This window comes from Centruroides vittatus, unplaced genomic scaffold (assembly GCF_030686945.1).
Source record: "Centruroides vittatus isolate TY-2023 unplaced genomic scaffold, ASM3068694v2 contig_8, whole genome shotgun sequence".
NCBI classification, from domain to species: domain Eukaryota; kingdom Metazoa; phylum Arthropoda; class Arachnida; order Scorpiones; family Buthidae; genus Centruroides; species Centruroides vittatus.
Window position 1 is genome coordinate 15,942 of NW_027122517.1, and position 21,468 is coordinate 37,409.

At 34.7% G+C, this 21,468-nt stretch overlaps 1 protein-coding gene across 1 annotated transcript; it reads left to right on the plus strand.

Moving 5' to 3' along the window:
* The first annotated feature begins 4,230 nt into the window (after positions 1-4,230).
* LOC136982013 (uncharacterized) lies at positions 4,231-9,090 on the plus strand. Its single transcript, XM_067278453.1, has one exon. It carries the CDS (start codon positions 4,231-4,233, stop codon positions 9,088-9,090), a length of 4,860 nt encoding a protein of 1,619 aa, XP_067134554.1.
* Positions 9,091-21,468: the final 12,378 nt, after the last annotated feature.

Here is a 21,468-nt window from a genome sequence, read left to right on the forward strand (position 1 = left end):
GTTTGTCCTTCATGCATTACCATACCATTTATCCGATTGCCATGAAACTTTGGGAAGTTGTTTAATACACTCCCACAAAGGTTTCTGGCATGTGTGAAGACCACCATTTCCCCCCTTTCAAAAATATATTTATATATGGATTAAGGCTTTTATGTCCAACAGATGGCGCTAACTTTTGACGACCTAAGTTTGCTTCTCTGTGAGGCATTGTTTTCTGTGAGAACGGACTAAACCAGATCATTTTCTATCTATCTATATAAATAAAATATAACGTTCGTTTGTTCCTACCGATTTCTTTTGAATTTTGACACAACGTTGCATTCGAATACGCAAGTGTTTGTATATAATATACATGTCTAAATTCCCCCTACTGGGAAGAGATGAACGAGATTAAGGCTTACCGTAAAGAACTCGGCTTCTATTATACTATTTTACATGCGGTTTTTTGCGTTTTTAATTGCGTTTTAATAGGTTACGTCAACAGAATATACACTAAAAGAAATTTTTCGATATTCCTCAGCGGGGAAAGGAAAAGGATTAAGGCTTACTGTGAAGAACTCGGCTTCTACTTATACTAATTTGCATGCGGTTTTTTGCGTTTTTAATTGTGTTTTAATAGGTGACGTCAACAGAATATACACTAAAAAGGGATTTTTCGATATTCCCCAGCGGGGAAAGGGACAGGATTAAGGCTTACCGTGAAGAACTCGGCTTCTATTTATACTATTTTACATGCGGTTTTTTGCGTTTTTAATTGCGTTTTAATAGGTGACGTCAACAGAATATACACTAAAAAGGGATTTTTCGATATTCCCCAGCGGGGAAAGGGACAGGATTAAGGCTTACCGTGAAGAACTCGGCTTCTATTTATACTATTTTACATGCGGTTTTTTGCGTTTTTAATTGCGTTTTAATAGGTGACGTCAACAGAATATACACTAAAAAGAGATTTTTCGATATTCCTCAGCGGAGAAAGGGACAGGATTAAGGCTTACTGTGAAGAACTCGGCTTCTATTTATACTATTTTGCATGCGGTTTTTTGCGTTTTTAATTGCGTTTTAATAGGTTACGTCAACAGAATATACACTAAAAAGAAATTTTTCGATATTCCTCAGCGGGGAAAGGACAGGATTAAGGCTTACTGTGAAGAACTCGGCTTCTATTTATACTATTTTGCATGCGGTTTTTTGCGTTTTTAATTGTGTTTTAATAGGTGACGTCAACAGAATATACACTAAAAAGGGATTTTTCGATATTCCCCAGCGGGGAAAGGGACAGGATTAAGGCTTACCGTGAAGAACTCGGCTTCTATTTATACTATTTTACATGCGGTTTTTTGCGTTTTTAATTGCGTTTTAATAGGTGACGTCAGCAGAATATACACTAAAAAGGGATTTTTCGATATTCCCCAGCGGGGAAAGGGACAGGATTAAGGCTTACCGTGAAGAACTCGGCTTCTATTTATACTATTTTACATGCGGTTTTTTGCGTTTTTAATTGCGTTTTAATAGGTGACGTCAACAGAATATACACTAAAAAGGGATTTTTCGATATTCCCCAGCGGGGAAAGGGACAGGATTAAGGCTTACCGTGAAGAACTCGGCTTCTATTTATACTATTTCACATGCGGTTTTTTGCGTTTTTAATTGTGTTTTAATAGGTGACGTCAACAGAATATACACTAAAAAGGGATTTTTCGATATTCCCCAGCGGGGAAAGGGACAGGATTAAGGCTTACCGTGAAGAACTCGGCTTCTATTTATACTATTTTACATGCGGTTTTTTGCGTTTTTAATTGTGTTTTAATAGGTGACGTCAACAGAATATACACTAAAAAGGGATTTTTCGATATTCCCCAGCGGGGAAAGGGACAGGATTAAGGCTTACCGTGAAGAACTCGGCTTCTATTTATTCTATTTTACATGCGGTTTTTTGCGTTTTTAATTGTGTTTTAATAGGTGACGTCAACAGAATATACACTAAAAAGGGATTTTTCGATATTCCCCAGCGGGGAAAGGGACAGGATTAAGGCTTACCGTGAAGAACTCGGCTTCTATTTATACTATTTTACATGCGGTTTTTTGCATTTTTAATTGCGTTTTAATAGGTGACGTCAACAGAATATACACTAAAAAGGGATTTTTTTGAAATTCCCCCCACGGGGGAAGTGTTACACATTTATAATAGATACATTTTGAGCCACAACAACGCGTGGCCGAGTCAGCTAGTCTATATATATATAAAAATGAATGTATGTCTGTGTGTGTGTGTGTGTGTGTGTGTTTGTCCTTCATGCATTACCATACCATTTATCCGATTGCCATGAAACTTTGGGAAGTTGTTTAATACACTCCCACAAAGGTTTCTGGCATGTGTGAAGACCACCATTTCCCCCCTTTCAAAAATATATTTATATATGGATTAAGGCTTTTATGTCCAACAGATGGCGCTAACTTCCGACGACCTAAGTTTGCTTCTCTGTGAGGCATTGTTTTTCTGTGAGAACGGACTAAACCAGATCATTTTCTATCTATCTATATAAATAAAATATAACTTTAGTTTGTTCCTACCGATTCCTTTTGAATTTTGACACAACGTTGCATTCGAATACGCAAGTGTTTGTATATAATATACATGTCTAAATTCCCCCTACTGGGGGAGATGAACGAGATTAAGGCTTACCGTAAAGAACTCGGCTTCTATTATACTATTTTACATGCGGTTTTTTGCGTTTTTAATTGCGTTTTAATAGGTTACGTCAACAGAATATACACTAAAAAGAAATTTTTCGATATTCCTCAGCGGGGAAAGGAAAAGGATTAAGGCTTACTGTGAAGAACTCGGCTTCTATTTATACTAATTTGCATGCGGTTTTTTGCGTTTTTAATTGCGTTTTAATAGGTGACGTCAACAGAATATACACTAAAAGAGATTTTTTCGATATTTCCCAGCGGGGAAAGGGACAGGATTAAGGCTTACCGTGAAGAACTCGGCTTCTATTTATACTATTTTACATGCGGTTTTTTGCATTTTTAATTGCGTTTTAATAGGTGACGTCAACAGAATATACACTAAAAAGGGATTTTTTGAAATTCCCCCCACGGGGAACGTGTTACACATTTATAATAGATACATTTTGAGCCACAACAACGCGTGGCCGGGTCAGCTAGTTTATATATATAAAAACGAATATGTCTGTCTGTCTGTCTGTCCTTCATGCATTACTACACCATTTATCCGATTGCCATGAAACTTTGGGAAGTTGTTTAATACACTCCCACAAAGGTTTCTGGCATATGTGAAGACCAACATTTCCCCTCCTTCCAAAAATATCTTTATATATGTATTTGTGAACTGTTATTTGTAATAATTTTTGTTTAATCACTTTATTTTTGCTAATTATGTTTTCACTTGACCTTTGTTAAAACCTTAACTGTATCTTAAACAACAATCGAAGTTGTATGAGGGAATTTGCCTATTTTACCGATCTTGGTACTCCCGCTTCCAAATTTTAATATCAACTTAAAATGGTTTAAAGAGACAAATTAGAGTAGAAACGGTTTATTATCCAACTATCAGAAAACTGACAACATGCAAGGGAAAACAGAAAGGAGCAATTAAGTAATTAAATTAATTTGTAAAGGATTAAAAATATAAAAGTGGAAACATCGTACCCCCCTTTTACGGCACCGAGTGTCACTTCTACAATGTTTACACATTAAACGAAGAACTTAGTCAAAGCAATCAATGAATAATGATGAGAGCTGTCACAAAACAAAGATGAGTCACATCAACAAGATTATGACTCTATAAAAGTTAGATGTCATTATCAAACAACAAAATAAAACAATCATCTCAGCTACGATGACGAAACCGCCAATAAATCATCACCCGATGACGACACTACCATATAAATCATCGTCTGATGACAAACTTTCTCATGCTAGAAGTTTTTAAAAAGGGAGCTCCAACCCGATCATAGAGTCAGATAGAAAGTCAGAGACAAGACTCAAGAGGTCTCAGGGTCAGAAAGAAAAATTCAGACAAGAGAGTAGACCAGAAGCAGTAGTGAAAAGTAGTGAGAAGCAGTGAGAGAGAGACATTTAATAGTAAGTTGAATCGATTTAAAAAATTGAATAATTCTTCGAATAAATTCGAAATTGAATAATTTTTTCGAATACTGATTTTTCCCATTTTTCTCAGCGAATTTGCAAGCATCGCCGACAGTTATGCCCCCCAAACGTCAATCAATTGGTCGATCTACATCTCAAGCACGAAAGAAAAAGGCATTACGAGCTTCAGAAACAGACGAGGAACAGAAAGCAAGATTACAAGCCGTTCGAGTACACACTGCTCAAGCCCGTTCTTCTCAAACGAACGAGCAACGAGAATGGAGATTGAAAACCAATCGAGTACACACTGCTCAAGCCCGTTCTTCTCAAACGAACGAGCAACGAGAATGGAGATTGAAAACCAATCGAGTACACACTGCTCAAGCCCGTTCTTCTCAAACGAACGAGCAACGAGAATCGAGATTGGAAACCAATCGAATACACACTGCTCAAGCCCGTTCTTCTCAAACGAACGATCAACGAGAATGGAGATTGAAAACCAATCGAGTACACACTGCTCAAGCCCGTTCTTCTCAAACGAACGAGCAACGAGAATCGAGATTGGAAACCAATCGAATACACACTGCTCAAGCCCGTTCTTCTCAAACGAACGAGCAACGAGAATGGAGATTGAAAACCAATCGAGTACACACTGCTCAAGCCCGTTCTTCTCAAACGAACAAGCAACGAGAATCGAGATTGGAAACCGATCGAGTACGCACTGCTCAAGCCCGCTCGAAGGAAACAATTGACCAACGGGGAGCAAGACTAGGAATGAATCGAGAACGCAATGTTCAATCCAGATGGACACTCCACGCTGATTTGAATCTTGCTGCGTTTAATTACGATGCTGATTATGATTACAGTCTTCATCGAAGTGTCGTTATTGAAAAAATGGACAAATTATGCAAATTTTGCCATGCTTTGAAATTCAAAAATGAAACTCCAGGAATGTGCTGCGCAGGTGGAAAAGTGAAATTGCCAGAATTGCATTTACCACCCGAACCATTATCAACGTTGGTATCAGGTGACACAAGCCAGTCGAAACATTTCTTGGCAAACATACGCAAGTACAATTCATGTTTCCAAATGACATCGTTTGGTGCAACAGAAATCATACGTGACAATTACATGCCAACGTTCAAAGTGCAAGGGCAAATTTATCATCGTACTGGATCACTTCTACCACTGCCGGATGCAGATCACAAATTTCTCCAAATTTATTTCATGGGAGCCACTGATGAACAAGTTGATCAACGTTGTCGATTCAATACCGGCACTAATCGAGAAATTGTTGCTGCATTACAAAATTTATTCGATGAACATAACGAATTAGTTCGACTGTTCAGGACGGCCCTCGAGCGAATGCCAGCTGATGATTATGTAGTTGTCATTAGAGCTGACAAAACACCAGCCGGCCAACACGAAAGACAATACAATGCACCAACAATTAATGAAGTGGCGATCGTCATAGTTGGCGAAGAATTTAACTCACGTGATATAGTTCTTCATCGCAGAGATGGTAATGTTCAGCGAGTCTCCGAAACTCATCGCTCATACGATGCATTGCAATATCCAATTTTATTCTGGCAAGGAGAAGATGGATATCATTTCAATATCAAAATGAGAAATCCACAAACAGATAGGGAGACCAATAAGAAAGTCAGTGCCATGAATTACTATTCTTATCGATTGATGATTCGTGAGAACACAGACAATCACATTTTGAAATGTCGGAAATTATTCCATCAATATGTTGTCGATATGTATGCAAAAATCGAGACTGAACGACTTCTTTTCATTCGACTGAATCAAACCAAGCTGCGCTCTGAAGAATATGTTCATTTACGCGATGCAATTGCTACTGATGGCAATCTCAACGAACTGGGAAAAATGGTCATACTGCCAGCTACATTCACAGGAAGCCCACGGCACATGCATGAATACGCACAAGATGCAATGACTTATGTTCGCGCATACGGCCGTCCAGATTTATTCGTAACATTCACATGCAACCCTACGTGGGAAGAAATTAAAGATCTTCTGTTGCCTGGACAATCGTCTTCGGATCGCCATGACATCATTGCACGTGTGTTCAAACAAAAGTTGAAATCTATGACGGATTTCATTGTCAAACATCATGTTTTTGGAGAGACACGCTGTTGGATGTATTCCATTGAATGGCAGAAAAGAGGATTACCTCATGCACACATTTTGATTTGGCTGATCGACAAAATTACACCAGACAAAATTGATGAAGTCATCTCAGCAGAAATACCAGATGTCAACATTGATCCAGGCTTATTCGAAGTCGTTACCAACAACATGATTCATGGTCCATGCGGCGCGATCAACAACAATTCTCCGTGCATGAAGGATGGAAAATGCACGAAACGCTATCCACGAGACTTACACGCCGAAACTATCACTGGAAATGATGGATATCCACAATATCGTCGACGATCAACTGAAGATGGTGGCAAATTCATCACTCTAAAAGTACGCAACAATGACATTGAAGTCGATAATCGTTGGGTTGTGCCGTATTCACCATTACTCTCAAAGACTTTCAAAGCACACATCAATGTCGAGTATTGTAATTCAGTGAAATCGATCAAATATATTTGCAAATATGTCAACAAAGGAAGTGATATGGCAGTTTTTGGAGTGGGAAATGCATCTGCACCAATCAATGAAATCGATCAATATGAATTGGGACGCTACATTAGTAGCAATGAAGCAGTTTGGCGTATTTTCTCCTTTCCAATTCATGAACGTCATCCAACAGTTGTTCATTTGGCAGTACATCTTGAAAATGGACAGCGTGTGTATTTTACAACGGAAAATGTACATGCAAGAGCATTATCGCCACCGAAAACAATGTTAACTGCGTTCTTCTCATTGTGCACGGATGATTTGTTCGCAAAAACGCTACTTTACTCAGAAGTGCCAAAATACTACACATGGAATGCATCAGCGAAAAAGTTTCAACGTCGTAAACAGGGCAAACCAGTTGAAGGACATACGAATTTATATTCGTCCGACGCGTTAGGCCGTCTGTATACAGTTCATCCAAACAATCAAGAATGTTTTTACTTGCGATTACTGTTAGTTAACGTACGTGGACCGAAATCCTTCCAAGAACTGAGAACAGTAAATGGTGAAGTATGTGCGACCTATCGAGAGGCTTGCCAAGAATTAAATCTTCTTGAAAACGATGCACATTGGGACACAACACTCGCTGATGCATCGAACACTGCTCAACCACAGCAAATACGCACGTTATTTGCGATAATATTGACAACGTGTTTCCCATCCAATCCGAAAGATCTTTGGGAAAAATACAAAGATTGCATGAGTGAAGACATCCTACATCGTTTGCGAGCAACGAATCAGAATCCGGACATGCAATTTACACCACATGTGTATAATGAGGCGTTGGTTTCGATCGAGGATAAATGTTTGGCAATCGCTAACAAGGGATTGGGGCAGTTGGGAATGTGTGCACCGAATCGATCTGTAAATGACGCTTATGATCGTGATTTGCAACGTGAAACACACTTCGATGTCGATGATTTGGGTACATTTGTTGAAACGAATCTCCCAAAGTTGGTTTCAGAACAACGTGTTGTATATGACACAATAATGCAAGCAATTACATATCAAAGGGGCGGATTGTACTTCATAGATGCGCCCGGAGGTACAGGTAAAACTTTTCTCATTTCACTAATTTTGGCAACCGTTCGATCACAGAATAAAATTGCACTGGCAATTGCATCATCTGGAATTGCGGCAACACTATTGGATGGTGGTCGAACAGCGCATTCAGCACTGAAATTGCCATTGAATTTGCAAACCACTGAGACGCCAACATGCAATATCACCAAAAATTCCGGAATGGGCAAAGTTCTCCAAATATGTAAACTTATCATATGGGACGAATGCACAATGGCTCACAAAAAAGCATTGGAAGCGCTTGATCGTACACTGAAAGATTTGAGGGGAAATGACCAGCCCTTCGGGGGAGCACTCATTTTATTGTCTGGTGATTTTCGACAAACTCTGCCAGTTATACCACGTTCAACACCCGCCGATGAACTTAATGCATGCCTCAAATCATCTGTTCTATGGCGACATGTAAAGAAATTGACTTTGAAAACCAATATGCGTGTTGAACTACAAAATGATGTATCCGCCGAACGTTTCGCAAAACAATTGCTGGATATTGGGAATGGGAAGATGGCAATAGACAGAACTACACAATGTATCACATTGCCAACAAACTTTTGTAAGATGACATCAACCAAAGACAAATTGATTCAAAAGGTTTTCCCAAATATCGCACGGAATTACAAAAATCATCAGTGGCTCAGTGCACGTGCTATATTAGCAGCTAAGAACAACGATGTCAATGACATCAACTTCAGCATTCAAAACAGAATACCAGGCGAAGCGACAACGTATAACTCCATCGACACTGTTATGAATCAAGACGAAGTTGTCAATTACCCAACAGAATTCTTGAATTCACTAGATTTGCCAGGAATGCCACCGCATATTTTAACATTGAAAATTGGTGTGCCTATCATTCTTCTTCGAAACATCAATCCACCACAACTTTGCAACGGTACAAGACTTTCGGTGAAAAAGATGATGAACAATGTCATCGAAGCTACAATTTTAAATGGGAAATTCAAGGGGAAAGATGTACTGTTGCCACGTATTCCAATGATCCCAACAGATATGCCATTTGAATTTAAACGTTTGCAGTTTCCGGTGCGAATCGCTTTTGCAATGACCATCAACAAAGCACAGGGACAATCGTTGCAAGTGTGTGGGCTAGATTTGGAGAATCCGTGCTTCTCACATGGACAACTGTATGTGGCCAGCTCACGCGTCGGAAAACCTTCTGATTTATTCGTGTACGCACCAGACAGAAAAACAAAAAATATCGTGTATCCACAAGCACTCCAATAAATAAATAGAATTGAAACGACACTTTGAAATGTTTTCCCGATGAAAATTAATAATAATAATAAGTTTCAGTAAAAATAATAAAATGTAAATTGAATTTTATCATAATGAGTTTGCTTGAATTTCCTTTCTCCTGAAATCGCAGCAACGCGCGACGGGTAAGCTAGTATATAATAAAATACCTTGGTACGGTTTAACGCAGGCTGTTGTTCTGAACTCGGGAATACCAAAATTATAGATCTAAATTAGTAACTTTTCGAAATATTACGAGAAGTATCAGAAAAAGTCAAAAAACTCGAGTTTCAACTTTTCGATGTTCTATCGCGTCTACAACAAAAATTTACATATATAGTATAAATACCTTGTACGGTTTAACGCAGGCTGTTGTTATCAACTAGGCGATACCAAAATTATAGATCTGGATTAGTAAGTTTTCGAAATATTACGATAAGTATCAGAAAAAACCAAAAAACTCGAGTTTTAACTTTTCGATGTTCTATCGCGTCTACAACAAAAATTTTCATATATAGTATAAACTCTTCAGAACGGTTTAACGCAGGCTGTTGTTCTAAACTCGGTAATACTAAAATTATAGATCTGTGTTAGTAAGTTTTTGAAATATTACGAGAAGTATCAAAAAAAGTCAAAAAACTCGAGTTTCCACTTTTTGATGTTCTATCGCGTCTACAATCAAAATTTACATATATAGTATGAATACCTTGGTACTGTTTAACGCAGGCTTTTGTTCTTAACTCGGTAGTACCAAAATTATAAATCTAAATTAGTAAGTTTTCGAAATATTACGAGAAGTATCAGAAAAAGTCAAAAAACTCGAGTTTCAACTTTTCGATGTTCTATCGCGTCTACAACAAAAATTTACATATATAGTATGAATACCTTGTAACGGTTTAACGCAGGCGGTTGTTATCAACTAGGGATACTAAAATTATAAATCTAAATTAGTAAGTTTTCGAAATATTACGAGAAGTATCAGAAAAAGTCACAAAACTCGAGTTTTAACTTTTCGATGTTCTATCGCGTCTACAACAAAAATTTACATATATAGTATAAATACCTTGGTACGGTTTAACGCAGGCTGTTGTTCTAAACTCGAAAATACAAAAATTATAGTTCTGGATTAGTAAGTTTTTGAAATATTACGATAAGTAACAGAAAAAGTCAAAAAACTCGAGTTTCAACTTTTCGATGTTCTATCGCGTCTACAACGAAAATTTACATATATAGTATAAATACCTTGGTACGGTTTAACGCAGGCTGTTGCTCTAAGTTCAAGAATACCAAAATTATAAATCTGGATTAGTAAGTTTTCGAAACATTACGAAAAGATTCTGAAAAAGTCATAAACTCGAGTTTTAACTTTTCGATGTTCTATCGCGTCTACAACAAAAATTTACATATATAGTATAAATACCTTGGTACGGTTTAACGCAGGCTGTTGTTCTAAACTCGAAAATACAAAAATTATAGTTCTGGATTAGTAAGTTTTCGAAATATTACGAAAAGTAACAGAAAAAGTCAAAAAACTCGAGTTTCAACTTTTCGATGTTCTATCGCGTCTACAACAAAAATTTACATATATAGTATAAATACCTTGGTACGGTTTAACGCAGGCTGTTGTTCTAAATTCAAGAATACCAAAATTATAAATCTGGATTAGTAAGTTTTCGAAATATTACGAGAAGTATCAGAAAAAGTCAAAAAACTCGAGTTTCAACTTTTCGATGTTCTATCGCGTCTACAACAAAAATTTACATATATAGTATAAATACCTTGGTACGGTTTAACGCAGGCTGTTGTTCTAAACTCGAAAATACAAAAATTATAGTTCTGGATTAGTAAGTTTTCGAAATATTACGAAAAGTATCAGAAAAAGTCAAAAAACTCGAGTTTCAACTTTTCGATGTTCTATCGCGTCTACAACAAAAATTTACATATATAGTATGAATACCTTGGTACGGTTTAACGCAGGCTGTTGTTCTAAGCTCGGGAATATTAAAATTATAGATCTCGATATAGTAAGTTTTCAAAATATTACGAGAAGTATCAGAAAAAGTCAAAAAACTCGAGTTTCAACTTTTCGATGTTCTATCGCGTCTACAACAAAAATTTACATATATAGTATAAATACCTTTGTACGGTTTAACGCGGGTTGTTGTTCTAAAGTATGTGATACAAAAATTATAGATCTGAATTAGTAAGTTTTCGAAATATTACGAGAAGTATCAGAAAAAGTCAAAAAACTCGAGTTTCAACTTTTCGATGTTCTATCGCGTCTACAACAAAAATTTACATATATAGTATAAATACCTTGGTACGGTTTAACGCAGGCTGTTGTTCTGAACTCGGTATACCAAAATTATAGATCTAAATTAGTAACTTTTCGAAATATTACGAGAAGTATCAGAAAAAAGTCAAAAAACTCGAGTTTCAACTTTTCGATGTTCTATCGCGTCTACAACAAAAATTTACATATATAGTATAAACTCTTAGAACGGTTTAACGCAGGCTGTTGTTCTAAACTCGGTAATACTAAAATTATAGATCTGTGTTAGTAAGTTTTTGAAATATTACGAGAAGTATCAGAAAAAGTCAAAAAACTCGAGTTTCCACTTTTCGATGTTCTATCGCGTCTACAACAAAAATTTACATATATAGTATAAATACCTTGGTACGGTTTAACGCAGGCTGTTGTTCTAAACTAGGGATACCAAAATTATAGATCTGGATTAGTAAGTTTTCGAAATATTACGAGAAGTATCAGAAAAAGTCAAAAAACTCGAGTTTCAACTTTTCGATGTTCTATCGCGTCTACAACAAAAATTTACATATATAGTATAAACTCTTCAGTACGGTTTAACGCAGGCTGTTGTTCTAAACTCGGTAATACTAAAATTATAGATCTGTGTTAGTAAGTTTTTGAAATATTACGAGAAGTATCAGAAAAAGTCAAAAAACTCGAGTTTCCACTTTTTGATGTTCTATCGCGTCTACAATCAAAATTTACATATATAGTATGAATACCTTGGTACTGTTTAACGCAGGCTTTTGTTCTTAACTCGGTAGTACCAAAATTATAAATCTAAATTAGTAAGTTTTCGAAATATTACGAGAAGTATCAGAAAAAGTCAAAAAACTCGAGTTTCAACTTTTCGATGTTCTATCGCGTCTACAACAAAAATTTACATATATAGTATGAATACCTTGTTACGGTTTAACGCAGGCTGTTGTTATCAACTAGGGATACTAAAATTATAGATCTGAATTAGTAAGTTTTCGAAATATTACGAGAAGTATCAGAAAAAGTCAAAAAACTCGAGTTTCAACTTTTCGATGTTCTATCGCGTCTACAACAAAAATTTACATATATAGTATAAATACCTTGGTACGGTTTAACGCAGGCTGTTGTTCTAAACTCGAAAATACAAAAATTATAGTTCTGGATTAGTAAGTTTTCGAAATATTAATAAATAAATAAATAAATAAAGATAACATATTATCAAATTATTTCGCTTTTTGTAAAGAATGTTCTGAAACATTATATTGATATGTACAGTATAATTTTCTATGCTAATTTACAATATTTAATTTTCAAATTAAATTAAATTTACTCAGTAAATAGAAATAAACCAAAGAGTAGGGAAATAATTTATGTTAATATGTTACAATTAAATATTTCAATAAAAGCAAATTATCACAAAATAAAACTTCACAATTTTATAAATTAAAACAATTAATTAAATTCTTCTTATTTGAAGCTCAATTCAAGAAATTTAATTTAGAAACGAATCTATTTGATTTAAACAAATGATAGCAAACTGTAGAATTGCTTCCAATTATCCTAGTCAGTTGCAATCACAAAATGCAATTCAAATCAACAAATAAAACGTTAATCATCAAATCAGTATTTTCATTTGATTAAATGAATAGAATCAGAGTGGTTATTTTGTAATAATTTTCATTACTACATATGGATATTTACAGTTTTTCTTAAAATATCATATGGAAATAACTACACAGATTAATAATAAATATAATAATTTTTTTATATTGTAAGAATATTTAATGTTAAAAAATTAGCAATATATGTATGTATGTACCATATATTGATGTACTGTATAACACAAATATATGTGTATGTGTATATATACGTACATATATATATGTATATATACACACATATAATTCATATTAAATAAATTTATTTCTTTTTTTGATCATATTTTTTCTGTAATTTTGCTTTTATCATTTCGAGGTGATTATATTGAATATTATTTCTCCATTTGTTAGAAAGATATCGTGGTGTTCGATTGTAGAGTCCTCCGTCGAGTTTAATTAACTTCTGCTGTTTTCCGTATTTTTCGACCCTGGCAACTAACAATTCTTCTTCTTTCTCAGACCATTTCATCTGCAAAGAGAGGAATATTGTATTGTATGCTTATACTAAATAATTGATATATTTAAACCGAGTTGAAACACTTTTGGAGGCGACGTTATCGAAATTAATAATTAATTTCGTTATCTCCAAACTTGCAACTCAAATCTTATTGTACGATTCTAAATGATGAATGGCTAACAATCCGAGTTATTTACAGTCAACCATTTAAAAGTTACTTTTTGAATATGATAACAAATGTTTCAAATCTCGTCAAATTCATTTTAGCTTTTTTTATGTTAAGCATCTGTGCCATAAAAAGTGCAAGAAGTATTATAAAAAAACTATTATCATCAGAAATACATTTAAGAATGCATATAGATGTGTTATAAAGTAAGCATTCTCTAATTTTTAATTGAAAATACTTGTAACATGTAACTAAAACATACAAATATCATATAAAATGAAGATATTTTGATTATTTCTCATTGGATAATCAATGTGATTTTTAAAAAGTATAAAACTACAATGGAACCTCGGTTAATGAACGCTCCAGTTAACGACCAAATCGGTTAACAAGCTTTCGTTTTGCAGAAATTTTGTCTCCGATAATGAGCGTAACGGTTTTTTTGTGTCAAATTTTAGTTGCCGTTAGGCATGCACGAGTTAAGCCTTGCTTTTCCGAGTGTTTGCGCTAAACTTTTTTCTAGTTTTGTTATTTATATATTTAATTAATATGGCATTCGAGAAGGAAAAAAATGATAGCGGCAATAGAAAACGACAATGCGCTATCGCATTTGAGAAAACTTTTAATTAAAACAGAAAGACAATCAACTTTAGACCAATTTCTTGTTCCTTATCAAAAGAGACCTCGACTCAAAGAGTCTCCTAATGAAATGCTACCCGTTATTTTTTTGGAGAGGGATCCCCCTTCTAAGCATTTAGCTCCGTAAATCTTCACTCCTCTGCCACCGACTACAAGAAACGAAGTTATGTACAGTGCTATTCTATTAAATACAGTTTACACGTTTGTTGCTGTAATGATAGATATGTTTTCATCAAAAAAAATCTACTATATTTTACAAATAAAATCACGAAAATTTCGGAAGCTAGAATGGTTAAATTGTATTTGCATTAATTTCTATGGGAAAAATTTCTTCAGTTAACGAATGGAGTTGCGGAACAGATTAAGTTCGTAAACCATGGTTCTACTGTATTTCTTTAAGTGTTACTTATCAAATTACAACCCTCGTAATTGGATTCTTATAACACATGTTGTAATACCAGTTCACAGAAAATTTTAACTAAAAAATCTTTTTTGGTAACATACTATTCTTAGTTAAGCATATACCATATTTCCATATAGATGAGAGCATGCTCCTAAATGTAAGAATTGCTTGTTTTCACAGTTTTGAATCAAATGTCCTGTTTTTCTTATTAGAGCACGGTCTTACATGTGCCAACCTGTTTTGGCACTGCACTGTTGTGTCAATGTAAACACAATAAAATTATTCTGATACTCTAATGTTTTTTTTTAAATAATGAGTTGCTTTAAGCTGCTTTGCAAAATATGTCAATTTTGTAATATCAGTAAGAGCACGTTTTTATGTGCATGGAAATACAGTATTTCAGAAATCAAACAGTTTATAATTTAAAATCAATATACATGTTTTAGAAATGTAGTAATTAATGATATCACAAAACAATAAAAATCAGGAATCAAATGACAACTCAATCAGTTGTCAGAAGTGCAGTAGTAATTCCTAGATTTTCACTATGAACAAATTTTGATATCTTAATACTTCTCTATTAGTAACAATTACAGGTAACCCCCGTTTAACATGGGAGTTATGTTCCAAAAAATTGCCATGTTATACGAACCAAAGAACAAGTACGAAAAGGGGAGTTAGGTACCAAAAATTAAAAAACATGCTATTATATTTTCACAATTAAGATAATCATCTTTATTAAAATTTTCTTCAGAAGTGATACATATTAATATAAATTAAACGATGTTTTCGTCGTCATCACTAAGTACTATAAACTGAAAATTTTTAACCTATGTAGCCAAAAAAGACACACAATTAAAGTCTTAAAGTATACTTGTAAAGGTGTGGATTTTTACAATGGTCGGAGGCACGGTTCAATGCCTAAGAACCGGTGACAGAATAAAGCAAGTATGGAATAAGGGAAAAACATCTGGCAAACAAAACGAGTAGTGTCGAGATCTGGCAACAGTGAAACAAGTTTTGAAAAGGACCACATGTATCGACAGAAAGCGGAAAAAGAAAATTTACATACTGTACTCAAGTACTAATAGTTCACAAAAATTATGCATAAAAATCTGATAGTACATACACGCTCGAATGAAAAATGTCAAATGAGATATCTTTTGCACTTAAAAGCTTTATCACGTTTATTGAACTGTCGTACGGGGATTTCCCTAATTTCAAATTAGATGAATTTCGCTTTTAATGGTTTTTATTACATTTCACATGTTGTACAAGGGTTTTACCCAATTCTCGAACCGTGTTAGAGTGAATCCGTACTATAAAAGTGCTGTGTTATATAGGGGTTACCTGTACATGAACATTCAACAAAATCCATATATCTATTTTTGTAATTTGCAGATAAAATGTAATAAAAACTTATTAAAGGAAAGAAATATTTTCTGTGAAAATTTGCACCTTTAATCATCCAGCAACAAATGTTTTAATAAATTAAAAACGATTAATAAGAATCTAGACACCACGGTTCTAGCATCATACGCCAGGCAACGAGATATTGAGGTATTGTGGGACCATGCTTCCATCATCAAGCCGACGAGCAACAAACATACAATCAAACATCTAGAAAAGCTAGAAATATATAAAGCCCAAGAAAAAACGGGATGTATCAATCATAGAGACGCGGATTCTTTATCAACCGCATGGAAATCGTTTTATAAAGATAAACAATAACAACGTACAAGGGATGCGGCCACGTATTTTTGTTATATAATTTTATTCTTTTATTCTGTAATATATGTATATTAGGCGTCATGCGCGATATATTTATAGTTGCGCATGCGCATTTATTAATTTTCGTATTCAGTTCCATTTTATCGTTCTTTTATTAATTTGAGTTGTAACTGAAGAAGATCGTTAAAAACGATCGAAAACGTTTTTAATTTATTAAAACATTTGTTGCTGGATGATTAAAGGTGCAAATTTTCATATTAATTCTAATTTCCAGTAATTTAAAGTTGGTTTCTAGAAATATTTTCTATTCAACAGTACTTAAAATGTTAAAGAATACCCCAGATGACCTAAAAGATACTTCTTTGATATAAACAAATTATGGCCAAATGGCAGAAGCAATTAAAATGCCAACTTACCACTCCAAGGACCTGGGATCCAATCATAGTGATCAAAAAATCCCTAGGAATTTTTTGGGATGTAGTCTGTTTCAAACATGTTGGGTCCTGTCCCTCGCCATCTGATTGCCTCCTTTTATTCAAGCCATAATGGGCTTGGTAAAAAGTCCTATTACTGCTCACAGAACGAACACAAAAATTAAAGAAAATCCTTGTCATGTTGGCACTAGGGATTGCAATTGCTGGATCCCTCATCCAGGAATCCAGCTGGATCCAGCGCATTCTTCGGCCTGCTGGATCCAGCGCTGTGGATCCGCAAATACTCAATTAGCTTTCTAAATAATTGCGCAAAAGTCTACGTTGTCGCGTTGCCGCTTTGCTAACTACTAGACTGCTACTAATTACTTACTAATTATTTACTCACTACTTTACTAACACTAATAATTAAATTACTTATAAATCAACTATACCTTAATCAATCAGCAAAATTTAATAAAATAATAACATATTCAATCGCTTTTAACGATCTTCCTCAGTTACAAAAAAATACAACATTAACTATAGAACATAAAATGTGTTTCGAATAAATATAAAAAGAATAGTGCTTAATTACATCCCATTTTTTTAAAACAAGATACATAGATGTACTGCCAGGTCTGATAATTTTTGTATTGTATACCGACGTAATCCCACTGTTTTCAAACTTTTAAGAAACAATAAAAAGAAAGAGGATCGGAATTCAACAACGGGTATATATTCGGTGCCTTTACACAATCAACGTTTCAATTCCAAGCTTGTTTATGTGGGTGCAACGATGCGCGGTTTAAAACAAAGGCTCGAGAGCACAAATATACAATCAGTAAGAACCTTGACAACACTGCGCTGGCATCATACGCAAGACACAAGGATGTTAACGTCCAATGGGATCAAGCGGCAATTATAAAAACGATGACGAATAGGCAAACGGTCAAACATCTTGAGAGATTGGAAATCTGCAAGGCGCGCATGACAACTGGTTGTATGAACCATAGAGATGCGGACTCATTGTCTACCATGCGGAGATTCTTTAACATTAATTAATGTTATTAACGGACAATGCTGGTTTCGTTGTTATATCTTATATACAGTAATACCCCGAACTTACGCGACAGGTGGGACCGAGCGATAACCGCGTAAGTTGAATTCGCGTAAGTCAGGGTATAACTTCGCATATAAATACATACTAATTATTGTATACAGGCACAATGAAGTGACATTTTTCTCAACACTAGGCTAGTTGAATCTTTTATTTAGTTAGAACGTTTTTTCCATACATCAACGTTTCGGGCGTCAGCCCCTCTTCAGCTAACTCAGCATGGATATTACACACACAGCAAAAATTAGACGACGCTTAGGCTTTTAACATTCTCGATATCAGTTTTTTATCATAATTTTAACCTTACAGGTCTAAAACAGAACTTTTTCTACATTTACTTACTTAAATAAAATAAACTCTGTAAACTTTAAAAACCAAAAAACCTACGAATTCAAAAAGGATGTTTTACCCAAACGTTGATGTATGGAAAAAACGTTCTAACTAAATAAAAGATTCAACTAGCCTAGTGTTGAGAAAAATGTCACTTCATTGTGCCTGTATACAATAAGCAAATACAACACGGTTTCAACAACATCAACATACTAATTATTTTTAATTGGGGCCGGAGACTAAAGAAAACAACAATTTAGAAAAAAATGTTTAATAAAATTTTAGATAATACATATGTATAACAAATTATATTATTAAAATCGTAAATCGAAGTTATTTTGTTATAGAAGGCTTCCTAAAATCTAACAAATTTGTCTGACGGCTCAAAGATTTTTTCTCCCGCAAAATTTCCTCGTAGCATGCTAATAATTTTTATATTTCTCCTTTTGTAGAAGAAATGCGCTCTTCGTTGGAGTCTATATTTTCTAAAATTTGTAACCTCTTTTTAATTAAACTGAGGCCTTCTGTCAAGTTTCCAACCGTTATTCGATCATCCGATTGAACTGGGTCTAAAGAATCAAGTTTTGCCAATTTACAAATTTTCATTTTTGTATCGAAGTCTTTGGAATGTAAAGTTAACATTATTAAAGATGAAGTTTTTCTTTTCTTGTTTGATGCAGAAGAATCAGTTCTACTTCGTTTGGATGACACAGTAGAGTCTGAAGTCTCTGTAGATATAACACAGAAATAAATAAGTCAAAATAAATTGTAGCTATGCGTCGATTCCGCGCGACACGTCCGAACCTGTAAGCTGAACAATAGTTTGGGGGAGTGAGTAATCAAGGAATGCGTGGCGCTCAGACAAAAGACGAATCGTCGAGATTTGAAAATCGCCTAACTCCGGGTTCGCGTAAGTCGGAGTAGCGTAAGTCGAGGTATTACTGTACAGGGTGTTTTTTTTAAACTGACGGTACTCAGAGACATCTGTAGAGCAATCTAACAGCCGGACTGTCGCCAAATTTGGAGAGTGACTAAGGACGACATGGGAAAGAGATTCCGCGAAGAAAAAAGTAGTACCCAAATTTGCCGGTAGGGGTGGATTTGGCGCTGTTGTAGCGAAACAGCTAAGAATCTGCATAAAATTCAGCTGCAATTAACAAACACACAAATGAATAATCAGACAGAGGTTTCAGTGTAATAACGAAAGTTTAATTACTCAGCAAGTAACCTTCTCTCTTCTTCAATGTGATCACCGTCCTGCTGGAAAAGGTATTGCATCCTGAACACCGTGTTCTCTATGGCCGAACGTAACATGTCCGCAGGAATGTTCATCACGGTTCGAGAAACGTTGTCCTTCAAAGTCATCAAGTTTGGGACATTACCAAGATAGACCTTGGACTTTAAGTAACTCCACAGGAAAAAGTAACATGGGGTTAGATCCGGGAGCGAGGCGACCATGCAAGTGGAAAAAAGCGACTGATGATCCTTTCTTCAGTGAAGTGCTGGTAACTTTTTCGCTACAACAGCGCCAAATCCTCCTCTACCGGCGAATTTAGGTATTACTTTTTTCTTCGCGAAATCTCTTTTCCATGTCGTCCTTAGTCACTCTCCCAAATTTGGCGACAGTCCAGCTGTTAGATATCTCTACAGATGTTTCTGAGTACCGTCAGTTTAAAAAAAACACCCTGTATACATTTTTCCCGCTATTTATTTTGTTTATTTATCTATATTTTGTCCGTTTGGGCGTTTTCCGTTAATTTTTATATTTATTCCAAACACATTTTATGTTCTATATTTAATGTTCTACTTTTTCTGTAACCGAGGAAGATCGTTAAAAACGATTGAAAACGTTATTATTTTATTAAATTTTGCTGGATTGATAAAGGTGTAGTTTATTTAACTTATTCTACTTCCAGTACATAGTTTTATATACTTATAAATAACTACAGACTAATATGTAGAGCCTATATAAGAAAACTGGTAAGACTGATAGCCACTTAGCCACTGATTATCCGTCCTTACATTATTATAATATATTAATATAAATTAATTAGTAGAATTGCCTTTGCTATTATTTAACTTAAAGATTACATTATAATTGTAATCTAACTAAACATTTAAAGTTAATTATCTCTATCTCAAGTGTTAAACCGAACCAAAGTTAAGTTTACTACCTAAATGTGTAAGAAGTTTTACTGATTTATAGTGACCAGTCTAAATAATAAAAGCTTTTTAAGTATTTTTAAAAAATGTTTTATTTCATTTAAAAAAATATAAGGATAGATAGATACAGATAATACTATTGCACCAAAAATACATCCACGCTGGATCCACGCTGGATCCACGCTGGATCCAGCTGAAATGATTTCAATCCAGCAAAAATCCAGCTGGATTCAAAACACTGCTGGATTGCAATCCCTAGTTGGCACACCATAAATTTTTCAATTTTAATAGATGGAACAAAAAGTACTGTTTAAAACTTTTTAAAACTTATATATCGTATACTACAAACTATATTCTATGTTTGTATACATTTAGTTTTGTCTTAAAATAAATACAATCTTCAAAAAATCCAACAACAAGTTGAATAACTTTTCTGGCAAGAGTAAAAAATTGTGTGGTGTGCTGTCTGTGATGAGATTTTATTTGAAAAGTGTTTATATTATCAACAGGCCTCGGAACAGAAAATGACTTTAAAATAAGTGAGAATAGTTAACTTCCAGCAAGGAAAAAGTGACAAATAAAATTAGTTGACCATGATATACATTATTTAATAGAAGACAAGTCCAAATGTTATTTTACATTTATGGGTTTTGTTTCATTTGACCTTATAATTTAGTTTGGGAAGATTATCTTTTGTTTAAAGGACAATAACTTATTTTCATTATTAACTAATAGTAATTACAAATAAAGCAACCTTAATTTGTAAATATTACCAGAAAATACCACAAACTGATTTCTGGCTATTGGCACTACTTGCCAGTGGCATAATTTAGGACTAATGCTCGCACAGAGTCTAGACATTTGTGTGCATTTCTTGCTTCTGCATAAAATGTGTCACTATTGCAAATTCTGGTCCAAAAAGTTCGTTTTTGTGCATTTTCCCCTCTTCTTGCGTTTGCATAAATGCAGCCTTTCGGCAAAGACTCAAATAGATTACAGTCTCTG